This window comes from Coregonus clupeaformis, unplaced genomic scaffold, assembly GCF_020615455.1.
Source record: "Coregonus clupeaformis isolate EN_2021a unplaced genomic scaffold, ASM2061545v1 scaf0757, whole genome shotgun sequence".
Classification (NCBI taxonomy): Eukaryota; Metazoa; Chordata; class Actinopteri; order Salmoniformes; family Salmonidae; genus Coregonus; species Coregonus clupeaformis.
This window is the reverse complement of record NW_025534212.1, coordinates 217375-237064: the sequence shown is the minus strand read 5'-3', so window position 1 is coordinate 237064 and position 19690 is coordinate 217375. Positions and strand designations below refer to the sequence as shown.

At 42.8% G+C, this 19690-nt stretch overlaps 1 protein-coding gene across 1 annotated transcript in view; it reads left to right on the top strand.

Annotated features, from left to right (window-relative positions):
• The first annotated feature begins 2354 nt into the window (after nt 1-2354).
• Nucleotides 2355-19690, top strand: part of LOC123485601 (ubiquitin carboxyl-terminal hydrolase MINDY-3-like) — a 40212-nt gene continuing 22876 nt past the window's right edge. The window contains exon 1 of the mRNA XM_045216625.1: nt 2355-2381. Coding sequence (XP_045072560.1) covers nt 2355-2381 — 27 coding nt within the window. The remainder of the gene's footprint in view (nt 2382-19690) is intronic.

Genomic DNA, 19690 nt, shown 5'->3' with positions numbered 1-19690 from the left:
GTCCACTATATAAGACGTCAGCATTTCCTGTTGGGCTTCACAATCAATCAACTACGGGAGAACATGGGACTAACACCATTATTGCAATAATGAATCTATAACAAATAAAGATGATTGTTTCAAGAAATGACAAAGTCTGTCTCACTGATTAGAATTTCCATTTACAATACTACACTGCTGATAAACACAAAAGCTTGTTGATTAGTTAAATTATTTGAATCGGCTGTGTAGTGCAGGAAAACAAAACATGCACCCTTTAGATCCCTGAGACCGAGTTTGGGAAACCCTGCTTCCTGACCCCTGTTTAACAGAGAAAGTTGTAACTGGAGTACATCATAACTGGGGTTTGACATTTCATGGAAACCTAGCTATAACTTCAGACAGCACCTTGGCAATCAATGAATCTGATTCTCATTGTATGTGTCTCCTTGTAGTGGAGGAGCAGAAAGGCCCTGTGTTCTACTCTGGCTGAGATCCTGAAACAGGCCTGCTCTACCTCCTCCACTACCTCCTCACGCCATAGTGACTGGGCCAAGGGACAGAGCCCCCCACACTACCACTCACACACCCCTCACAGGGGGTCCAGAGACCAGCCAGAACATACAAGACCAGCAACCTAGTGAGTCCCACTACCACTAAACCACTCAATACCATCTAATATGAATAACTGCATTGCTGTAGTGAGATGGTATTAATCATTGCATATGATAGTGGCAGGTAAATTAGATAGTGAATAGTATTGTAGTCACTGTCACATTATCTAAAATAATGACATTGTGTTCTGTCAGCGTTACCTAAGTTGTTTCACTTAACTGCTCGAGTGTGATGCTAAATCGTGTGTGTGTTTGGCATCTCTGTGTGTGTTTGTCGTGTGTGTAGCTGCTTTGGCTGCTGAGGATCTTGGCTTGAGCGGTTTCTGACAGCATCCTCCAGTAAGTAACTCACTGACCGTGGCTCGTCTCTCTATTGGCCGACTTCTGGGTGAAAGGAAAGCACTGCATTGCAGAAAATCAGAACACTCAGTGTGTGTGGTGTGCCCCATCTGTCTGGGATTGCAAGCCTCCGTGATGAGCCGGCTACGACGTTACAACCTTGCCGACTTCACACACTCCTCACGCATCTAGGACACACAACACAGGCCCTGATTTTTGCGAGCACAGATTGCCATCTGGCACATTAGCGAATGACGATCATACAACACCGTCAGCATGAACTTACTGCAGCAATCATAGCAGAGGTGACTTTAGCAATGACATCGCTATACACTAAAGTTTAGTAACTGTTCTGTAGTTGTCTGATTATTCCTATTACCTACAGTAACCCGAACCCCTGCCTGTCTCTGACCCCCAAATTAGTGGGGTGGATTTCGTTAGAGGTGCTCCCGCCCACCTTAGCCCCCTGACCTGACCCCAACCTCACAGGCGCACTTGTGGTTTACCAGAGCTTAGAGAGAGGAAGTTGTGTTCACGAAAACCTGGAAAGGGCGCTGTGGAGTCCTGCTCTTCCGACTTATCCTCACCAGGTAAGCAAGCATGTGCCCCATGCGTGTTTGTGTGTGGGGGTGTATTACTTGTGCAAACCGCATCCTCTTTGTGTCTACAGGGACAGAGAACATAAAGAATGAGATTTGAAGATACGCAGTACCTCTCTCAGATATTTTGAGTCTATGGCCACGGTCTGATCCACCTTATTACGAGACCTCTATCAGCCAAGCATTTTTTGGACAACTTGAGGTTCCAAAAAGGTTAAGCATGTCACTACTCCTTTCTTTTCTTACAGCCAGAATCTTAAGTTTCGCCAACCTGTTAGGTGACGGGCCACGCTGTCTCTAATGTGGACGTGAGACAGGGAGTGCTCTGGCATAGAGCCACTCACACACAAACTTTTTGCCACAATTATTTTTACATTTGAATACCTAGGATGCCCTTATCCAGTTACCTCACTACATTGAGTGCACATATTTTCATACTTTTTCGTATCTCCCCGGGATCGCAGAACACACACAGCGAAGATGACATTTTCTTATGCAGCGGCAGTGTTGTGCCATAAACTCTCAGCTATTATCTGGCAGCGCGATTACCTGAAACTCAATGTGCATAGGAAGCAACTGCCAGTTTATTGCTCAGTTTACTAATGGTGTTGCCGGATGGTGTCGCCCCCTGGTGACTGCGGTGCTTCATCCCAACAGCTGAACACTACACATGGGCAGGCACCAGCCACACTTTCACTGGGGAATAATGCACACAGAGACTCAGAGAAGTTGTTTCACTTAAAGTTTTTAGGACCTAAGCTGGGCCTCTCTCTTCCTCAGAGCTCCATGGTATCCACAACAGGCATCAGTGGGCATTCTCACTATGGGAGAGTCAATACGCTACTGCAAGGTACGAACACACCACACAACTGACACCCTCCCTCCTTCAGGCTTGGTTATAGGTCCTAAAAATCAAACCATGTGGTGAGTTTGAAATTTTGTTCACTAGTCTCGAATGATTGCGGAGATGAGATCCAAACATGCTGTGATAGAATCAGCACCACAAAAATCCCATTCTCATACACACTCCCTCTCTCACAATACTGGACACTGTGTGTGTGACTGACTTTGCGTAGTGTGACATGATCTGGGATAGTGGTGGAAAAAAAAAAAAAAACACAAAACCACTCTGCAAGCTCTATAAAATGTGTTGGGAGGCAATAGTCCTCCAATCCCCAACCCTACTACTAAACACCCCACACTCACACATACTGGGGAGATTCGAGAGGGCCTAGAAGAACATTTTGCAGTAAAGAGAAAAAGACAGATTTTCACCCTTTGGAGACTAGGTGGGGTAAAGCTCGAATAGTTATAGACATGGAATGAGGCTAACTACTCTACTGGGACCAGTATGAAAAAAAAAAAAAAAGTGCACTTCACTCAACTGTAAGTCGCCTGGATAAGAGCGCCTGCTAAATGACTAAAATGTAAAATGTAAATGTGTAAGGAGCCGGGACTACAGTAGAGTTAGAATAAGCTGAGTAAGTCTGTAGCTGAGTTAACTGCATTGGTGGGGGAAGTGTCTCATGCTATAAACCTGCTCATTGAACAACCATTGTAATAGCAACAATATCAACACAATACTGTACATATTTTATTACGTATACATCCGATTGTATTCTCTGATCATTCTCCTGTCAAAGTTGAACTGGGCATCAGGGATTTTAGAGTCTGTGAAACGAACTCTGGTCTGGGGTTCAGACAGCAAAGTCAGTCTGGGTCCGAATCGTGGAACTGCTTGGCTGTGCCAGGTTGTGTTTGTAGTGTGTGTTTCCATGTGTAGGTGCGCTCCTGAAGTCTCCTAAGTTCAGGGGACTTTTGGCAGTGAGATACACCTCAGTGTTCTCGCACAGTCAATCCCACGCCAAACACACACTCAACCTGGGCCCTGTGTGTTGTGTGTAGGACGATAAGCCGGCGGCCTTTTCCAGCGGCGTGTCAGGAAAAAAGCTGTACCATTGCAATGTGTGTGCTTTAACAGATTTATACTGCGCAGCTCACATCAGAGAGAGAGAGACTGGGAGAGAGCGAGAGAAGGAAAGGTGTTGACGGTGGTATGGTAGGCATATGCTGCTGTTTTTTGGGCTGTCTTGGAGCTTGCAACAGCTGCACCCGCCAAGCAGCACAAAAAGATTCACACACTTACACACACACACCGCACCGGGCCCAAAAAAGTGCACACACAGCTGATGTGAGGTGAGAACAGCATGTTCACAACTCGACCACTGTTACACATGGACTCTTCCATATGAACGGTGGGCAGTAGAAACTGCTCAGTTTCGTTTGAGATATCACAACAACAAAGCACAGTTACTGCAAGCACCTAACACAGTTTTTTCCCTCAGACATCAGCGCGCACTGAATTTCTTTTTTTATCAGCTGCGCTAGCAACAGAAACAATAGGTTGTTAAATAAAACGGCACATAGTGTTGAGTGCTTGATTTGGACTGCGCAGGAACACCCCCAGCTCCGCTAAAACCATTGACAACTACTTGCCGTTTTCATGGATAAATAAAAATGTAGTAAAGCTAACTATTTGGTTTTAATAACCTCTTGAAGAAAGAATATCAGAAACGCCACACTTGATTCCACAATTAGCGAAGTTCAAAGGCATCAGACAGCAAAAGTAACTGCATGCTGCTTTCATGATCAGTAAACATCAATTGAAAATGTAATTTAGGTAGGAAGTAGCCTTATGCATTTATTTGGCATGAATAGATAAGCGACGCGTCATTGACTTGCTTCATCAGAGATAGGCTTTTTGGAGAGAGCTTGGACATTGGCAAGTCCTTGTTGTAGCCATTCACGCTCTGTCACACCACTATAATAGATGGTAAAGCTAAATTACCTACAATATTTGGATATAGCCATCTAGTTTATCCACTGAAAAAAATTAGCTTCAACCAGCCAACAGCGAGCTCCAAGTATGGGACAGCACACTGAATGTTACTCAAGTTGTTGCTTTGGCTCTGTACTCCAGCACTTACGGATTTGAAGCTATTACTTTACATTTTATTCATTTACCATGGGACGCTCTTATCCAGAGCGACTTACAGGAGCGCACAGGGTTAAGTGCCTTGCTCATAGGGCACACGATACATTTTTCACCTAGTCGTGCTCAGGGGATTAGAACCAGCGACCTTCGGTTTACTGGTACAACGTTCTTAACCACCAAGCTACCTAATGGTAAATCACATTGCTATTCTCAAGTCTTTTGGTTAAATAAGATACCAGATATGTCAAAATTCTACAAACAATTTCACATTAATGTTTATGTTCAACCATGATTACAGATATCCTGAATGACCGTGACTACGATAAAGTCTAGACGCACAAATATAACATCATAAACTAATACAATAATAGTGGGTTAGCAATTTTGGGGAGGGTATGATATTTGTGCCTAACCTTTCAGCAGCAAACCCCATAAATACTTAAAAACTAAGTTGAAAAGGGAATAACTTTGCATAGGTAGGCTTTACATTGGCTGGAGGAAAAAGTAAATAATAGGTCTACTTACCATCACTACATATTTAGCCAACTGTACTAAGCTTCGGACTGGTAGCTTTCAAAGCAAACATTATCAGCTAACAGCATCGGCAAATGCGCCCTTCTGCTGCTTGTCAGGATTACAGAGCCCACAAAAAGGATGGGGAAATTATATTAAACCACACCCATTTATCAGGTAGGTTAATGTTATTTTATCACTCAAATATCCAATTAATGGTGGCCAACATTGAGCTTTCACCATAATGCTACCCTCCGTGCAGCATAATCCATTGATTTACTGATCTTGCAAAGCATGCAAGTACTTCTACAGTGTAGGGGGAGAATGCGTAAGCATTTGATACACTGCCGCATTTTGCAGGTTTTCCTACTTAATAGCATAAGGCAATGTAGAGGTCTGTACTTTTTATCATAGGTACACTTCAACTGTGAGAGACGGAATTTAAACCAAAAATCCAGAAAATCACAATGTATGATTTTTAAGTAATTAATTTGCATTTAATTGCATGACATAAGTATTTAAGATCACCTACCAACCAACAGTAAGAATTCGTCTCACAGGACCTGTTAGTTTTTCTAAGGCTATCCTCCTGTTCTCCCACTCATTACTTAATAATCACAAAACTGTTTGAACTCGCGTTACCAGTATAAAAGACACCTGTCCACTCAATCAAACAGACTCAACCTCCACAATGGCCAAGACCAGAGCTGTGTAAGACATCAGGGACTAAATTGCAGACCTGCACAAGGCTGGGATGGGCTATTACAGAACAATAGGCAAAGCAGCTTCAGGTGAGAAGGCAACAAACTGCCATTGGCGCAATTATTGTAGTAGTGAAAAATGAAAGAAGTTCAAGATGACGGTCAATCAACCCTCTGGGTCTATGCAAGTCTCACCCTCGGGGGCACCACGATCAGGTGAGGAAGGTGTAGGATCAGCTCCAGAACTACACGGCAGGACTGGTCAATGACCTGAAGAGAGCTGTGGACCACAGCCTGGAAGAAAACCATTAGTAACACACTACGCCGTCATGGATTGCAAAATCCGCAGCGCACGCAGAAGTCCCCGAGGCCAAGCAAAGCCCCGTCTGAAGTTAGCCAATGACCATTGGATGATCCAGAGGAGGAATGGGAGTATTGTCATGCGGCCTGAATAGGCATAAAAATAGAGCTTATTGGCCCAAACTCCACTGCCGTTTTGGAGGAAGAAGAAGGATGAGTACAACCCCGAGCTGTCACATCCCAACCTGTGGACATGGAGGTGGAAACATCATTCTTTGGGGATGCTTTTGCAAAGGGGGACAGACGACTGGCACTGTATCAGATGAGGGGAAGATGGCTGGGGCTAATGTACGCGGTAATGGCAACAATCCTTCTAGAGCAGCATTTAGAGGAAATGGGGGTGGCTGGCTCTTCCAGCACAGACAATGACCCAAACACACAGCCAGGGCAACTAAGGAGTGGCGTCGTAAGCATCCTCTCCCAAGGTCCTGAGTGGCCTAGCCAGTCTCCAGACTCCGAACCCAGCCAGGAAAATCTTTGGAGGGAGCTGAAAGACTGTATTGCCCAGCGACAGCCCTCCCGAAAACCCGAAGGATCTGGAGATGGTCTGTAGGCGAGGAGTGGGCCAAAAATCCCCAGGCGTAGCAAAAACTCTGGTCAAGACCTAAGGAAACGAACGACGCTTTCGTGTAATTGCAAACAAAGGTTTCTAAAACTAAATATTAAGTTCAGCTTTTCTGATGTATCAAATACTTATGTCATGCACTAAAAAGCAAATGTAATTACTTAAATCATACAATGTCATTTTCGGGATTTTTGTTTTAGATTCGTCTGCTAGCAGTTGAAGTGTACCCATGATAAACATATTACAGACCTCTACATGCTTTGGTAAGCAGGACTCAAAAATGCAAAACGGTGCAGTGTATCAAATACTTGTTCTCCCAACTGTAACTCTGGATAGAGCGAGCAAAATTGCGCAATTGCTTTGCATGCAAAAATCTGAAATGTGTCGTTCCGACTATGCTCTTCAATAGGGTGATGATATTACAACCTAAATACTTAACATTTATTTAACAATCCCTTGAAATGGCATGCAGTTGTCAATGGTTTGAGGGAGACGGGGTTAGCGCCAAGACGCTTTATTGATACCCATACAGTGTGGGTAAAAAAGTATTTAGTCAGCCACCAATTGTGCAAGTTCTCCCAAAGTTAAAGATGAGAGGGCCTGTACTTTCATCATAGGTACACCAACTAGACAGACAAAAACGTAGAAAAAAAAATCCATGAAATCAGCATTGTAGGATTTTTTAATGAATTGCCTTAAATTATGGTGGAAAATAAGTATTTGGTCAATACCAAAAGTTTTTTCAATACTTTGCTATATACCCCTTGTTGCTCCCATGACACAGGTCAAACGCTTTCTGTAAGTCTTCACAAGGTTTTCTAGCACACACTGTTAAGTTGGTATTTTGGCCCATTCCTCCATGCCAGTAGACCTCCTCTAGAGAGTGATGTTTTGGGGCTGCCGCTGAGCAACATGGACTTTCAACCCCTCTCTGAAGATTTCTATGGGGTTGATCTGGAGATGGCTGTGCCTTTTCACTCCAGGACCTTGAAATGCTTCTTACGAAGCCACTCATGTTCGGAGCGTTTTTGGGATCATTGTCATGCTGAAAGCACTCCAGCCACGCCAGCATCTTCAATGCCCTTTCTGATGGGAGGAGGCTTTCACCAGGGAAAAATCCTCAACGATACATGGCCCCATTCATTTTTCTCTTTTCTTTACACGGATCACTGTGCTGGTCCCTTTGCAGAAAAATAACAGCCCCAAAGCATGATGTTTCCACCCCATGCTTCACAAAGGTAGGTATGGTGTTCTTTGATGCAACTCAGCATTCTTTGTCCTCCAAACACGACGCAAGTTATTTTTTACCAAAAAGTTATATTTTGGTTTCATCTGACCACACATTCTCCCAATCCTCTTCTGGATCAACCAAATGCACTCTGAGCAAACCTCAGACGTACCTGGACATGCACTGGCTTGAAGCAGGGGGGACACGTCTTGCACTGAAGGATTTGAGTCCCTGGCGCCGTAGTGTGTTACTTGATGGTAGGCTTTGTCTGGTCCCAGCTCTCTGCAGTAGTCATTTACTAGGTCCCCCGGGTTCTGGGATTTTGCTCACCGTTTGTGATCATTTTTGACCCCACGGGTGAGATCTTGCGTGAGCCCCGTAGATCGTAGGGAGATTATCAGTGGTCTTGTATGTCTTCCATTTCCTGGATAATTGCTCCCACACAGTTGATTTCTTCAAACCAAGCTGCTTACCTATTGCAGATTCATAGTCTTCCAACAGCCTTGTGCAGGTCTACAATTTTGTTTCAGGTGTCCTTTGACAGCTCTTTTTGGGCTTGGCCATAGTGGAGTTTGGAGTGTGACTGTTTGAGGTTGTCAGGACAGGTGTCTTTTATACTGATAACAAGTCAAACAGGTGCCATTAATACAGGTAACCAGTGGAGGACGGAGGAGCCTCTTAAAGAAGAAGCTACAGGTCTGTGAGAGAGCAGAAATCTTGCTTGTTTTAGTGACCAAATACTTATTTTCCACCATAATTTGTCAATAAATTCATAAAAAATCCTACAATGTGATTTTCTGGATTTTTTTTCTCAATTTGGTCTGTCATAGCTGATGTTACCCATGATGAAAATTACAGGCCTCTCTCTATCTTTTTTTAGTGGGAGAACTTGCACAATTGGTGGCTGACTAAATACTTTTTTTCCCCACTTATAACAATGGTGGTGGGGTGGCCATGTTACTGCGCATTTAAGTAAAAATTACTAGTAACAATTTAGCACTATTTTAGATTTTTCTTGGAAGAATTTCTTACTATCGCCCAAAGAACCTCCTGCATATGTATACAGGCGCTGATTCTGTTGGCTGTGAATTGGTGTGTGTTTGTGAGCGTAGAGGGTGTGTAACTGTATACTGTATACCATGCGTTCAAAGCTCAGCAATCAGCTTAAGGCGGAGCTAATTGATTCTTCTGGTACAGGATATGGCATCAGAGGAAAACAGAATGTTACAGCTAGCGTTTACCCCCATAACACCACACCCAATGGATTTCCGAGAAAATGTGTAATACAATTATTGTACGAAGTGATCGTTAGACTCCAAAAGCAGCAGGTTCCAGGCCTTTTTAAAGGGGTCTAATATTGAGATGAGTCCAAGTCCCATATCATCTAATGTGTAGACTCCGCTCATGTCTTGAGGGTTGGAAACATCTTGATGTTGGAGTGAACTATCATTTGTTCCATAGTCCCCTGGGATAAAGCAGGGTACTGGGTAGTGTCTGCCTGCTAGGGGACTGGAACAATGTAGAGGCAAACTAGACACCCAGGAGTCTGGTCCTCAGTGATTTCATTGTGATGACTACCAATAACCACCATGGCTCCCAAGGCACTGGCAACATAGTACACACATTCCTGAGAGCAGGGAACATGTATCCTGATTAGCGTTATATGTCCGTAGTGTGTGTGTGTGTGTGTGGTGTGCGCGCGCGTCAGGTGGATGGTTTGCTGTTGGGAGAATGTGATCCAAGTTCCCATCTGGATCCGGTTGTCCGCGGGGAGATTGTGTACACACTCTGTAGACCTCTAATTTCTGATACGCTTTATTTGGCTGGAAAGAGGGGAGACTCAGCCATGCTGTGGTGAAGTAACACATTTAATACAGATATTGTAAGGACAAGTTACATCTTAGATGCAAGAGCATAGTACAAAAATTAATAGCATGGGATGTTTACAAGTATGTCAGAACAGTGGTTAAAAAACCCCTAATGGCTAAGAAGCAAATGAGTCTCAAGACTATAAAATAGTCATTCTGAATTACGTATACATGCATCATTACAAGGACATTGGGTGACATGAATCTCATTTATCTTTCAATTGAACAATGAGAAAAACAGTGAGGCATCTGGCTGATTTGTGTACAGAGAGTGATATTCAGCAGCTTAAGCGGCAAGTCAAGGTTGGATTGCCAGCAAGGTTGAGGCCTCTGAGAACTCTGTGTGATCTGGGTCACAGGGTTATAGAAAAACACTTGTACTTCAAACCATTTAAACTTTTGTGCAACAATTAAACATGTTAACGCATATTGATTATGGTAAGAAAGATATGTAGGATATGGCATCCGGTTTAGGTTCTTCCGTCCACACACACACACACACACACACACACCACAGGAGCGGTACCAGCCCTGTCACACACACACCACATACTGCAGTGCATACTGCATACCGGTGTCAGAACTGTGGGGTTGTGAGAAGAGAAGTCATGTCCTATCTAGAACGGTTGTAACTAGTTCATGTCTGTGTGTGTGATGATGACGAGCAACAGCTGCCTCAGTGTGCTGGTGCTGAGAGACCTTGGAGCTGACCTCAAACCATGAATCTTGTCCCTTTCGCTGTGTGTGCGATGCCTGTGCTAGTATCCCCTGTGTCCCTACCTAGTGTGTGTGTGTGTGTGTGTGTGTGTGTTATGTCCTATCATTGTTACTGTGTGGCTTTTAGACCATTAGTGTGTGACTGCCTAATAGCATTATGTGTTTTTTATCTGATCTAACGGGACAAAACTCCCCTTCTTCACCACCCTTCCCCCCTTTACCTTTCTCACCCCCTCCACTTCTCTTCATCCCATTACAGGCTCTCTATAATGGCCTGTAATGGGATCTGAGGCCTTCTGTCACCACAGAGAAAGTGAGAAGGAAGGAGAGGAGAGGGGGGATGAGACTACAGAGGGAGGAGAAGGAAGGAAGGCAGGAGAAGAGAGATTGTGGAGAGAAGATGCGTATTTGAAAACTGAGACAACATCCATACCTACTCCTAATAACCCTTTACACTCATGGAAATTACCCTATATGGATAGGGGCTACATTTAAATGTTTCTTACAGAAGAAATATGGAATGCATAACCGTGGGCAGCAATTAAAAGGTTTGAGATTATGGGAAAAGTATTAGATAAAGGTGAGGACACAATGGTTCACCTGAGTCAAGACTGAATCCAAACATTGACACTGTTGATTTTATGTGCGCTTTACATTTACTATACTTTCGCCCGCTTTGTTGGATAACGAAATCAGAAAATGCTCTGCACATACATTCAGTAACATGACAGGAATATTATTGGAAAATTTGGTGTAGATGCAATATAAAACAAGGGGTTTGAGTGAGAGGTCTGACTGGTGTTTCCAATGGCCACTCACCTCTCCAAAGTGTGCACAGTTCCTAAGTACTTTCAATGTACTATTCTATATTTTAAAGCTCTCTTAGCTGTGCCACTGAGGAACTAGAGCAAGCACACTTGTAGTTGTTTTGTTTGGAACACAGCACAGCATCCCCGCCTTTACACAATTACTGTTGATGTTTACGCAATCCAAAAACGGACCATTATAAATTCGCAAGTCTGGGTCAGGTGAGCATAATTTGAAAACTTGTTCTATTGCCAACATGACTAGCTAAATTATCAAATAAGATCTTAGTGTTAGGCTTTCACAAGGCAATTCAGAGAAGCAGATTGTAATTTTGGTGCTAACAGAATGGAGTCATGCGTGCATTCAGATACGTGGTGTGCAACATATTCTTATCAATACAACAAACAGGCTCATTCTGTTCAGGACTAACCCAGGTATAACACCATGTCATCTTGTACAAACATAGTGATCGAACGTTGACACTATGACATGCGGTTTATGCAGTGTTGGAAAAAGTACCCAATTGTCATACTTGAGTAAAAGTAAAGATGCCTTAATAGAAAATGACTCAAGTGAAAGTCACCCAGTAAAATACTACTTGAGTAAAAGTCTGAAAGTATTTGGTTTTAAATATACCTAAATATCAAAAGTAAATGTAATTGCTAAAATATACTTAAGTATCAAATGTAAGAGTATTAATAATTTCAAATTTCTTATATTAAGCAAACAAGACGGCACCATTTTCTTGTTTTTTAATTTACGGATAGCCGAGGGCACACTCCAACACTTAGACATCATTTACAAATGAAGCATTTGTGTTTAGTGAGTTCACCGGATCAAAGGCAATAGGGATGACCAGGGGATGTTCTCTTGATACGTGTGTGACATGGACCATTTTCCTGTCCTGCTAAGCATTCAAAATGTAACGAGTACTTTTGGGTGTCAGGGAAAATGTATGGCGAAAAGTACATTTTCTTTAGGAATGTAGTGAAATAAAAGTTGTCAAATATAAATAATAAAGTACACATACCAAAAAAAAACTAGGACTTTAAAGTATTTTTTTAGTAAGTACTTTACACCACTGGTTTTGTGATATGGAAATGTGAAGTGCACATTTGGACTCACAGGTGTTTGGCTTGTATGATATAAAAGCGGTATTCATTATAATCCTCAACGTCTCATCTTTCAAAATACATCAAGTCCTCGTAATTTACAGCAATACGCCACTCAGACAAGAAAAAAGTTGCCCAATGTGAAGCGGAGACCCTGAGCTCTGACGTCATGTATAGCATGTTACTGTACAGCCACTGCGTTCTAATTCTACTATACAGCTCATCCAGTCATTAACCTTATCTTGTCATGTCACATCAGTCATAATGACATATTTTAATCTTGAAAGGATAAGAAGGGAGTGAGGAAGGAAGGGCTTCTGGCTGCCCTAGGGGACCATGTCCTCTTCCTCTCCTCTTTCAGTGTGTCCTCCTCTTCCTTTCCATCTGAGAGTGATGACATTCACAGGCCTCCATCCTCTCATCCCTGTGCTCCTCTCGGGAGCTGTGTGTGTTTACGCGCTCTGATGGTTTTAACCGGCTCAGTTATGGGTCAGTGATTTAACGAGATAGAGCAGCTCTTCTGGCCCTCAGTGTCCCTAAAGAAACTGGCATCTGTCTGACACACATACACACTGTGTCCCCAAAGAGCATGTGTCTGATGTATAGTACAGACACAAGTAACATGTCCTAAACGTCTCAGAAAGCGAAGAGAGGATGGGGGTCAATCGGTCTGAGGCAGGTCTCACCTTCAGAGCATCTTAGAAAGAGAAAAGAGCTATGGTACCTTACCTGTGAGTGCACACACAACCACACACACACACAAAGCTAGATCTGAGTGAAAGAGGTGTACAGTAACAGTCATTAATATTCTCTGACACATCTGACCTGTTCTATTCTAGCAGGGACAAAGGCTGTGTGTGAAAGGGCCTGGCCCCTTGTCTGTGACTGGTCTCTGCCTATAGCTGTCCTGTATAGCCTTGTTCTCTATAGTCTTGTTCTGTTGTTCAGACACACACACCTAGACAGAGACCCCAGACAGCTTGTTGTCCCTGACAGACCATTAATCACCTGTCTGTCTCTGGCACACACACACACACCTCTACCCTAACACACACACACACACACTCTCAGCCCCTCTTAGCCAGGACAAAGGTCTGAGTGTAATTGAGTCTTCTGCTTCAAGAGGCTCTCCACCTAACAAAGAGAAACACTAAACCAACACCACACACACTGTAGACTAGGAGTTCCTGTTAGCGTGACAGAGAGGGAGACAATGGTCAGGGATGGATAGATGGAGAGACAGATGAAAGTATGTGTCAGGACAGAACAGAGGGACAAAGAGGGAGGGGTAGAGAAAGGAGGAAGGGGAAGCTGAAGAGGGGGGATAGACGAGAGCGGGTAAGGCTACACCCAGCTACAACTACTTACATCTCAGAAGAGAGCGAGGGGTTAAGAGAGGGTGGAGGAGGGAGGGAAGGAAAAGGTGAGAGGGATAGAAAGAGGGTTAGAAAACGTCCAAACTAAAGTGGGAGGGCAGGGGAGAGAACCAGATGAATAGAGAGATGAGCTGGACTAGTGTGTGTGTGTTGTTTCTATTTTAAGAGGTTTTCTGTTGCTGTTCAGGAGCTGGATCTGATTTAATAAGAATCTGCTCAAGTAGACAACACAGAGTTGAGGGTTTGTGGAACAGAATTAGGTTCTGAGCTAGTTCGGAATGCATTCCTCTTGATTTTCATAACACGCACACACCGTCTTTGTACCATCGGGGTGTGTGCACGTACGTGCACGTTTAGAGAATGCAGTCCTCTGGTCCAGTGCAAGCAAACAAGAGGCTGGAAGGGGACAGGGCTAATATACACACACACACACACACCCCTTCCCTGTGGAGTGTGTGACATGACATGTAATCTAAACTCAGCAGCATCTCCATGCCTCTAATAAAACGCACATCAAAGACATACTAGTAGGCCTGGCATTTAACACACCCACACACTCTACACACATACAGGTAACTGCCAAAGTAAAGGAAACACTTGAGGAAATGAGGGATACAAAGTACAGTGCCTTGCAAAAGTATTCATCCCCTTGGCGTTTTTCCTATTTTGTTGCATTACAATCTGTAATTGAAATGGATTTTTATTTGGATTTCATGTAATGGACATAGTCAAAATTGGTGAAGTGAAATTCAAAAAAATAACTTGTTTACCCCTTTTGCTATGAAGCCCCTAAATAAATCTTGTGCAACCAATTACCTTCAGAAGTCACATAATTAGTTAAATAAAGTCCACCTGTGTGCAATCTAAGTGTCTCATGATCTCAGTGTGTGTATATATACACCTGTTCTGAAAGGCCCCAGAGTCTGCAACACCACTAAGCAAGGGGCACCACCAAGCAAGCGGCACCATGAAGACCAAGGAGCTCTCCAGACAGGTCAGGGTTGGGTTATAAAAAAATATCTGAAACGTTGAACATCCCACGGAGCACCATTTTAAATCCATTATAAAAAAATGGAAAAGAATATGGCACCGCAACAAACCTGCCAAGAGAGGGCCGCCCACCAAAACTCACGGTCCAGGCAAGGAGGGCATTAATCAGAGGCAACAAAGAGACCAAAGATAACCCTGAAGGAGCTGCAAAGCTCCACAGCGGAGATTGGAGTATCTGTCCATAGGACCACTTTTAAGCCATACACTCCACAGAGCTGGGCTTTACGGAAGAGTGGCCATAAATAAGCAAACACGTTTGGTGTTCGCCAAAAGCCATGTGGGAGACTCCCTAAACATATGGAAGAAGGTACTCTGGTCAGATGATACTAAAATTGAGCTATTTGGCCATCAACGAAAACTCTGTCTGGTGCAAACCCAACACCTCTCATCAACCCGAGAACACCATCCCCACAGTGAAGCATTGTGGTGACAGCATCAATGTATGCAAAAATGTATGCACGCATGACTGTAAGTCGCTTTGGATAAAAGCGTCTGCTAAATGGCATATTATATATGTTTTTCATCAGCAGGGACTGGGAAACTGGTCAAAATTGAAGGAATGATGGATGGCGCTAAATACAGGGAAATTCTTTTTTTTTTTTTTATATACTTTGTTTATTGAATTTTCAGTACCAGCATTTAGTAAATAATTGCACTTGAAAGTTATTTGGTATGAATATGGAACAACAATTTGAAGACAACGATACAGCAAAACATGGAGAGACAGACATGAAAGAAAAAATAGACATTAAGTACATAAATAAGATAAAACAAAAAAAAAAAAAAAAAAAAGGAAGAATATCTGTTTTGATCCAGTCTGTTATAGGTCAGCTAGCACAGTTATTACCGTCCTTAACATCCGAGATGTCGTATATGCACATACCAGGCTTCTTACATCACCAATATATAAATATACATCACTCTGGAACTGCAGGGAAATGTATTCTTTTGACATAAGAAAAGAAGGGAGCCCACTTTGCATAAAATTTGTCTACAGACCCATTGAGTGTCTGTTTTATTTTCTCCAACTTTATGCAATTCAAAATAGATTTAATCCAAAGAGCATGAGAAGGGGCTGCAGAGGATTTCCATCTAAGTAAAATTAATCGTCTCGCTAACAACGTGACAAAGGCAATTACATCCTTATTCATTTTGGTCAATTGTATTGTGGGTAAGGAAACTCCAAATAATGCAATGAGAGGGTCTGGCTCGATCTGTGTGCCGCTTAATTCTGAGAGTGTGTTAAAGATGTCTTTCCAGAAACCAACCAGAGATGGGCAGCACCAAAACATGTGCACATGATTAGCAGGGGACTGGTTACATCGAACACAATTAGGGTTCACATCCTTGTAAATTTTTGATAGTCTTGCTTTGGTCCAGTGGGCCCTATGAATGAGTTTGCATTGGATGAGGCCGTGTCGAGCGCAAATAGAAGAGCTATGTACCCTTTTGAGTGCCTCTTCCCATAGTTCATCAGATATTTCCTCACCCAGTTCCCTCCTCCCAAGAGGATTTGATATTGTTTAATGAGATGGCTTGTAGTGAGCAAATTTGACTATAGATTATTGACATTGTGCCTTTCTGATTAGGAAGAGGGGTGAGAAATGTGTCGAACTGTGTTCCACTAGAAAGGTTGGGGAATCCTGGATCTATGCTGCGGATGTAACTCCGGACTTGTAAGAATCTAAAAAAATGATGTCTGGGGAGACCAAATTTAGCTGATAGTTGTTGAAACGTACTAAATGTATTGTTAGTATACAGATCTCTGAATCTTTTAATACCGAGATTAGACCATGTTGAGAAAGCACCATCAATCATGATGGGGAAAAGCTGGGTTTGAGGCTACCGGAGCCAAGGAAGAGGTTGTTTGAAACCCAAAGTGGCGCCTAAATTGATTCCAGATCTTCAATGTTGTTTTGACACATGTATTGTTGGTGAAGGAGGAGTAAGGGCCTGTAATAGAGGAGAGCGAGGGAAGACAGTGATGCCGGTGTAGACGAGGCAGCCTCCATCTCCAGCCAAGTTGGGGGGTGGGAATATTACTCTGCTCTGCAACCAGTACTGAATGATCCTAAGGTTAGCGGCCCAATAATAGAATCTGAAATCTGGTAGAGCTAGACCGCTGTCTGGTTTGGGCCTCTGCAAGAGCTGTTTTCGCATCCTAGGAGGCTTTTTTGTCCCATATAAAGGGTAGAATTAGGCCGTCGATCTTTTGAAAAATGTATTGGGTAGAAATATTGGAAGGCACTGATAGAGGTATAAGAATTTAGGGAGAGTATTCATTTTAATAGAGTTAATTCTAGCAACTAAGGAGAGGTGTAGCAAAGACCACCGTTCCAAATCGTCCTTAGTACGGGTTAAGAGAGGAGCAAAGTTGGCTTGAAAAAGGTTTTCAAACCTAATTGTGACATGTACCCCGAGATAAATAAAACTGCTGTGTGCTATTTTAAAGGCAAGTTATGTAAAGGGGATTTTTTTGCAGCCATGTTAAGTGGCATCAATTCACTTTTTACTGAGATTTAGTTTATACCCTGATATGTGACCGAAGGATGCGAAAGTGGCAAGGGCAGCAGGGACAGAGACAGAAAGATTGGATGTGTATATTAATAAATCATCTGCATATAAAGACAGTTTGTGTTCGTGGCCCGTATCTGACTATGCCTTTGATGAGGGGTTGGAGCGAAGTGCTATTGCAAGTGGCTCTGCGAGGGCAAACAGTAAGGGACTTAAAGGGCAACCCTGACGTGTCGATCTTTGCAGAGGGAAGCGATCTGATTGAGTGTTATTAGTCCTGACAGAGGCTTGGGGGGATGAGTACAGAAGTTTTATCCAGGTCATGAATTTGGAGCCAAAGCCAAATTTATTTAGAGTGTAAAAAAGGTATTTCCATTCCACCCGATCAAACGCTTTCTCCGCGTCCAGGGATATAATGGCTTCAGAGGTATTGTTGACAGAAGGATTGTATATAATATTAAATAATCTTCGGAGATTGAAGAATGAGTGTCTGTTTTTTATAAATCCTGTTTGATCCGGAGAGATAATTGATGGGAGGACTGTTTCTAGCCGCGTTGCCAGAATTTTGGCTAGAATTTTATAGTCCACATTTAGCAGGCTAATTGGACGGTATGATGCACAGTCAAGAGGGTCTTTGTTTTTTTAAGAATAACACAAATGGTTGCTTGAGTGAGAGTATGTGGGAGAGCACCATTTACAAATGCATCATTGTACATTTCAATTAGAATAGGGGCTATTTTGGTGATAAACTTTTTATAAAACTCTGTCGGGTAGCCATCAGGCCCTGGGCTTCTCCCAGATTGAAGGGATTTGACAGCGTTAGACAGTTCTTCAACAGTGATCGGCTGCTCTAATTTTTTTACCAAATCCCCGGCCGACCGAAGGCACAGATAGTGAGTGGAAGAAATTATCCAATTCCAGTGTATCCGCTTTACTTTCAGAGGTATATAGAGACTGGTAAAATCTCTTGAACTCCTCATTGATCCCCCCCAGGATCTAATGATATCCCAGATGATGTACGAATTTTTGTAATCTGAGATGATGATGATTGTTGACGTAACTTGTGAGCTAATAATTTACTGGCTTTCTCTCCTTGTTCATAGTAAGTGCTCCTAGACTTGACAAGCATTTCAGTAACCTGGTCTGTTAATAGTGTGTCAAATTCTGCTTGCAGAGTTAAACGTTCCTTATAAATATCTGGGGATGGTGAAACGGCATAAATGTCATCTAATTGGGCAATACAGCGTGTTAGCATAGATAACCTATTCCTTTTCAATTTGTTCTCATGTGCGGTGTAGGGAGATAATTTCACCTCTGATATAAGCTTTCAAAGTTTCCCAGAGAGTAGACGCAGAGATGTTTGGGGTTCTATTTGTAATCATGAAAAAGTCGATTTGACTCAAAACAAAGTTGACAAAGTGTTCATTACTGAGCAGTTGGGTTTTTAGTCGCCAAGGCGGTCGCTGATTGTCAACATTTTGAAAAGCTACTTCCATAGTAACAGGGGCGTGGTCAGATACAACAATTGGGTTATATGAACATGAAGTTATGGAGTGGAGGAGCCGGTCATCAACAAGGAAGTAGTCTATGCGCGTAAAAGTGTGGTGGACCGATGAGAAAAAAGAGTATGCTTTCCCAGCTGGATTAACCATTCTCCAAGGATCTGAGACTGCGAATTCAGACATAAAGGTTCGAACAACTCTAGCTGAGGTTGATAGGGTGGTAGGTTTAGTGGAGGATCGATCCAATTGTGGGTCTAACCAACAGTTAAAGTCACCTCCTAAAATCAACATATGGGTGGACATATCTGGGAGTGTAGAGAAAACCGATTTGAAAAAATCACCGTTGTCCCAATTAGGAGCATAGATATTAACAAGAAGAACCTTTGTATTGAGCAGCCTACCACTGACAATTATATATCTACCATGGGGATCTGCGATCACCTTAGAACATGTAAAAGGTACCGATCTGTGAAGTAAAATAGCCACCCCTCTCGCCTTACTCTGAAATGAGGAATGGAACACCTGACCCACCCATCTGCACCTAAGACTTGAGTGTTGTGATACCTTCAGATGAGTTTCTTGGAGAAAGATGATGTGAGCTTTCAAATGATGAAGATGGTGTAGTACCTACTACGTTTAACTGGGTTATTTATGCCCCTGCAGTTCCAAGTAAGAAAATTAAAGCCATTCCCTCCAGCAGTATGGGCTACACTAGGCTGAGTCATATCTTAAGAGAGAGAGAAGATGTGTAAAGGACAAGGTACAATGTAAACTGAAGATCTTAGTTGAACCTAAAAGCGCAAATGTAAAAACAAAGACAAACGAAGAGGCACAAAAAACATATACAAACT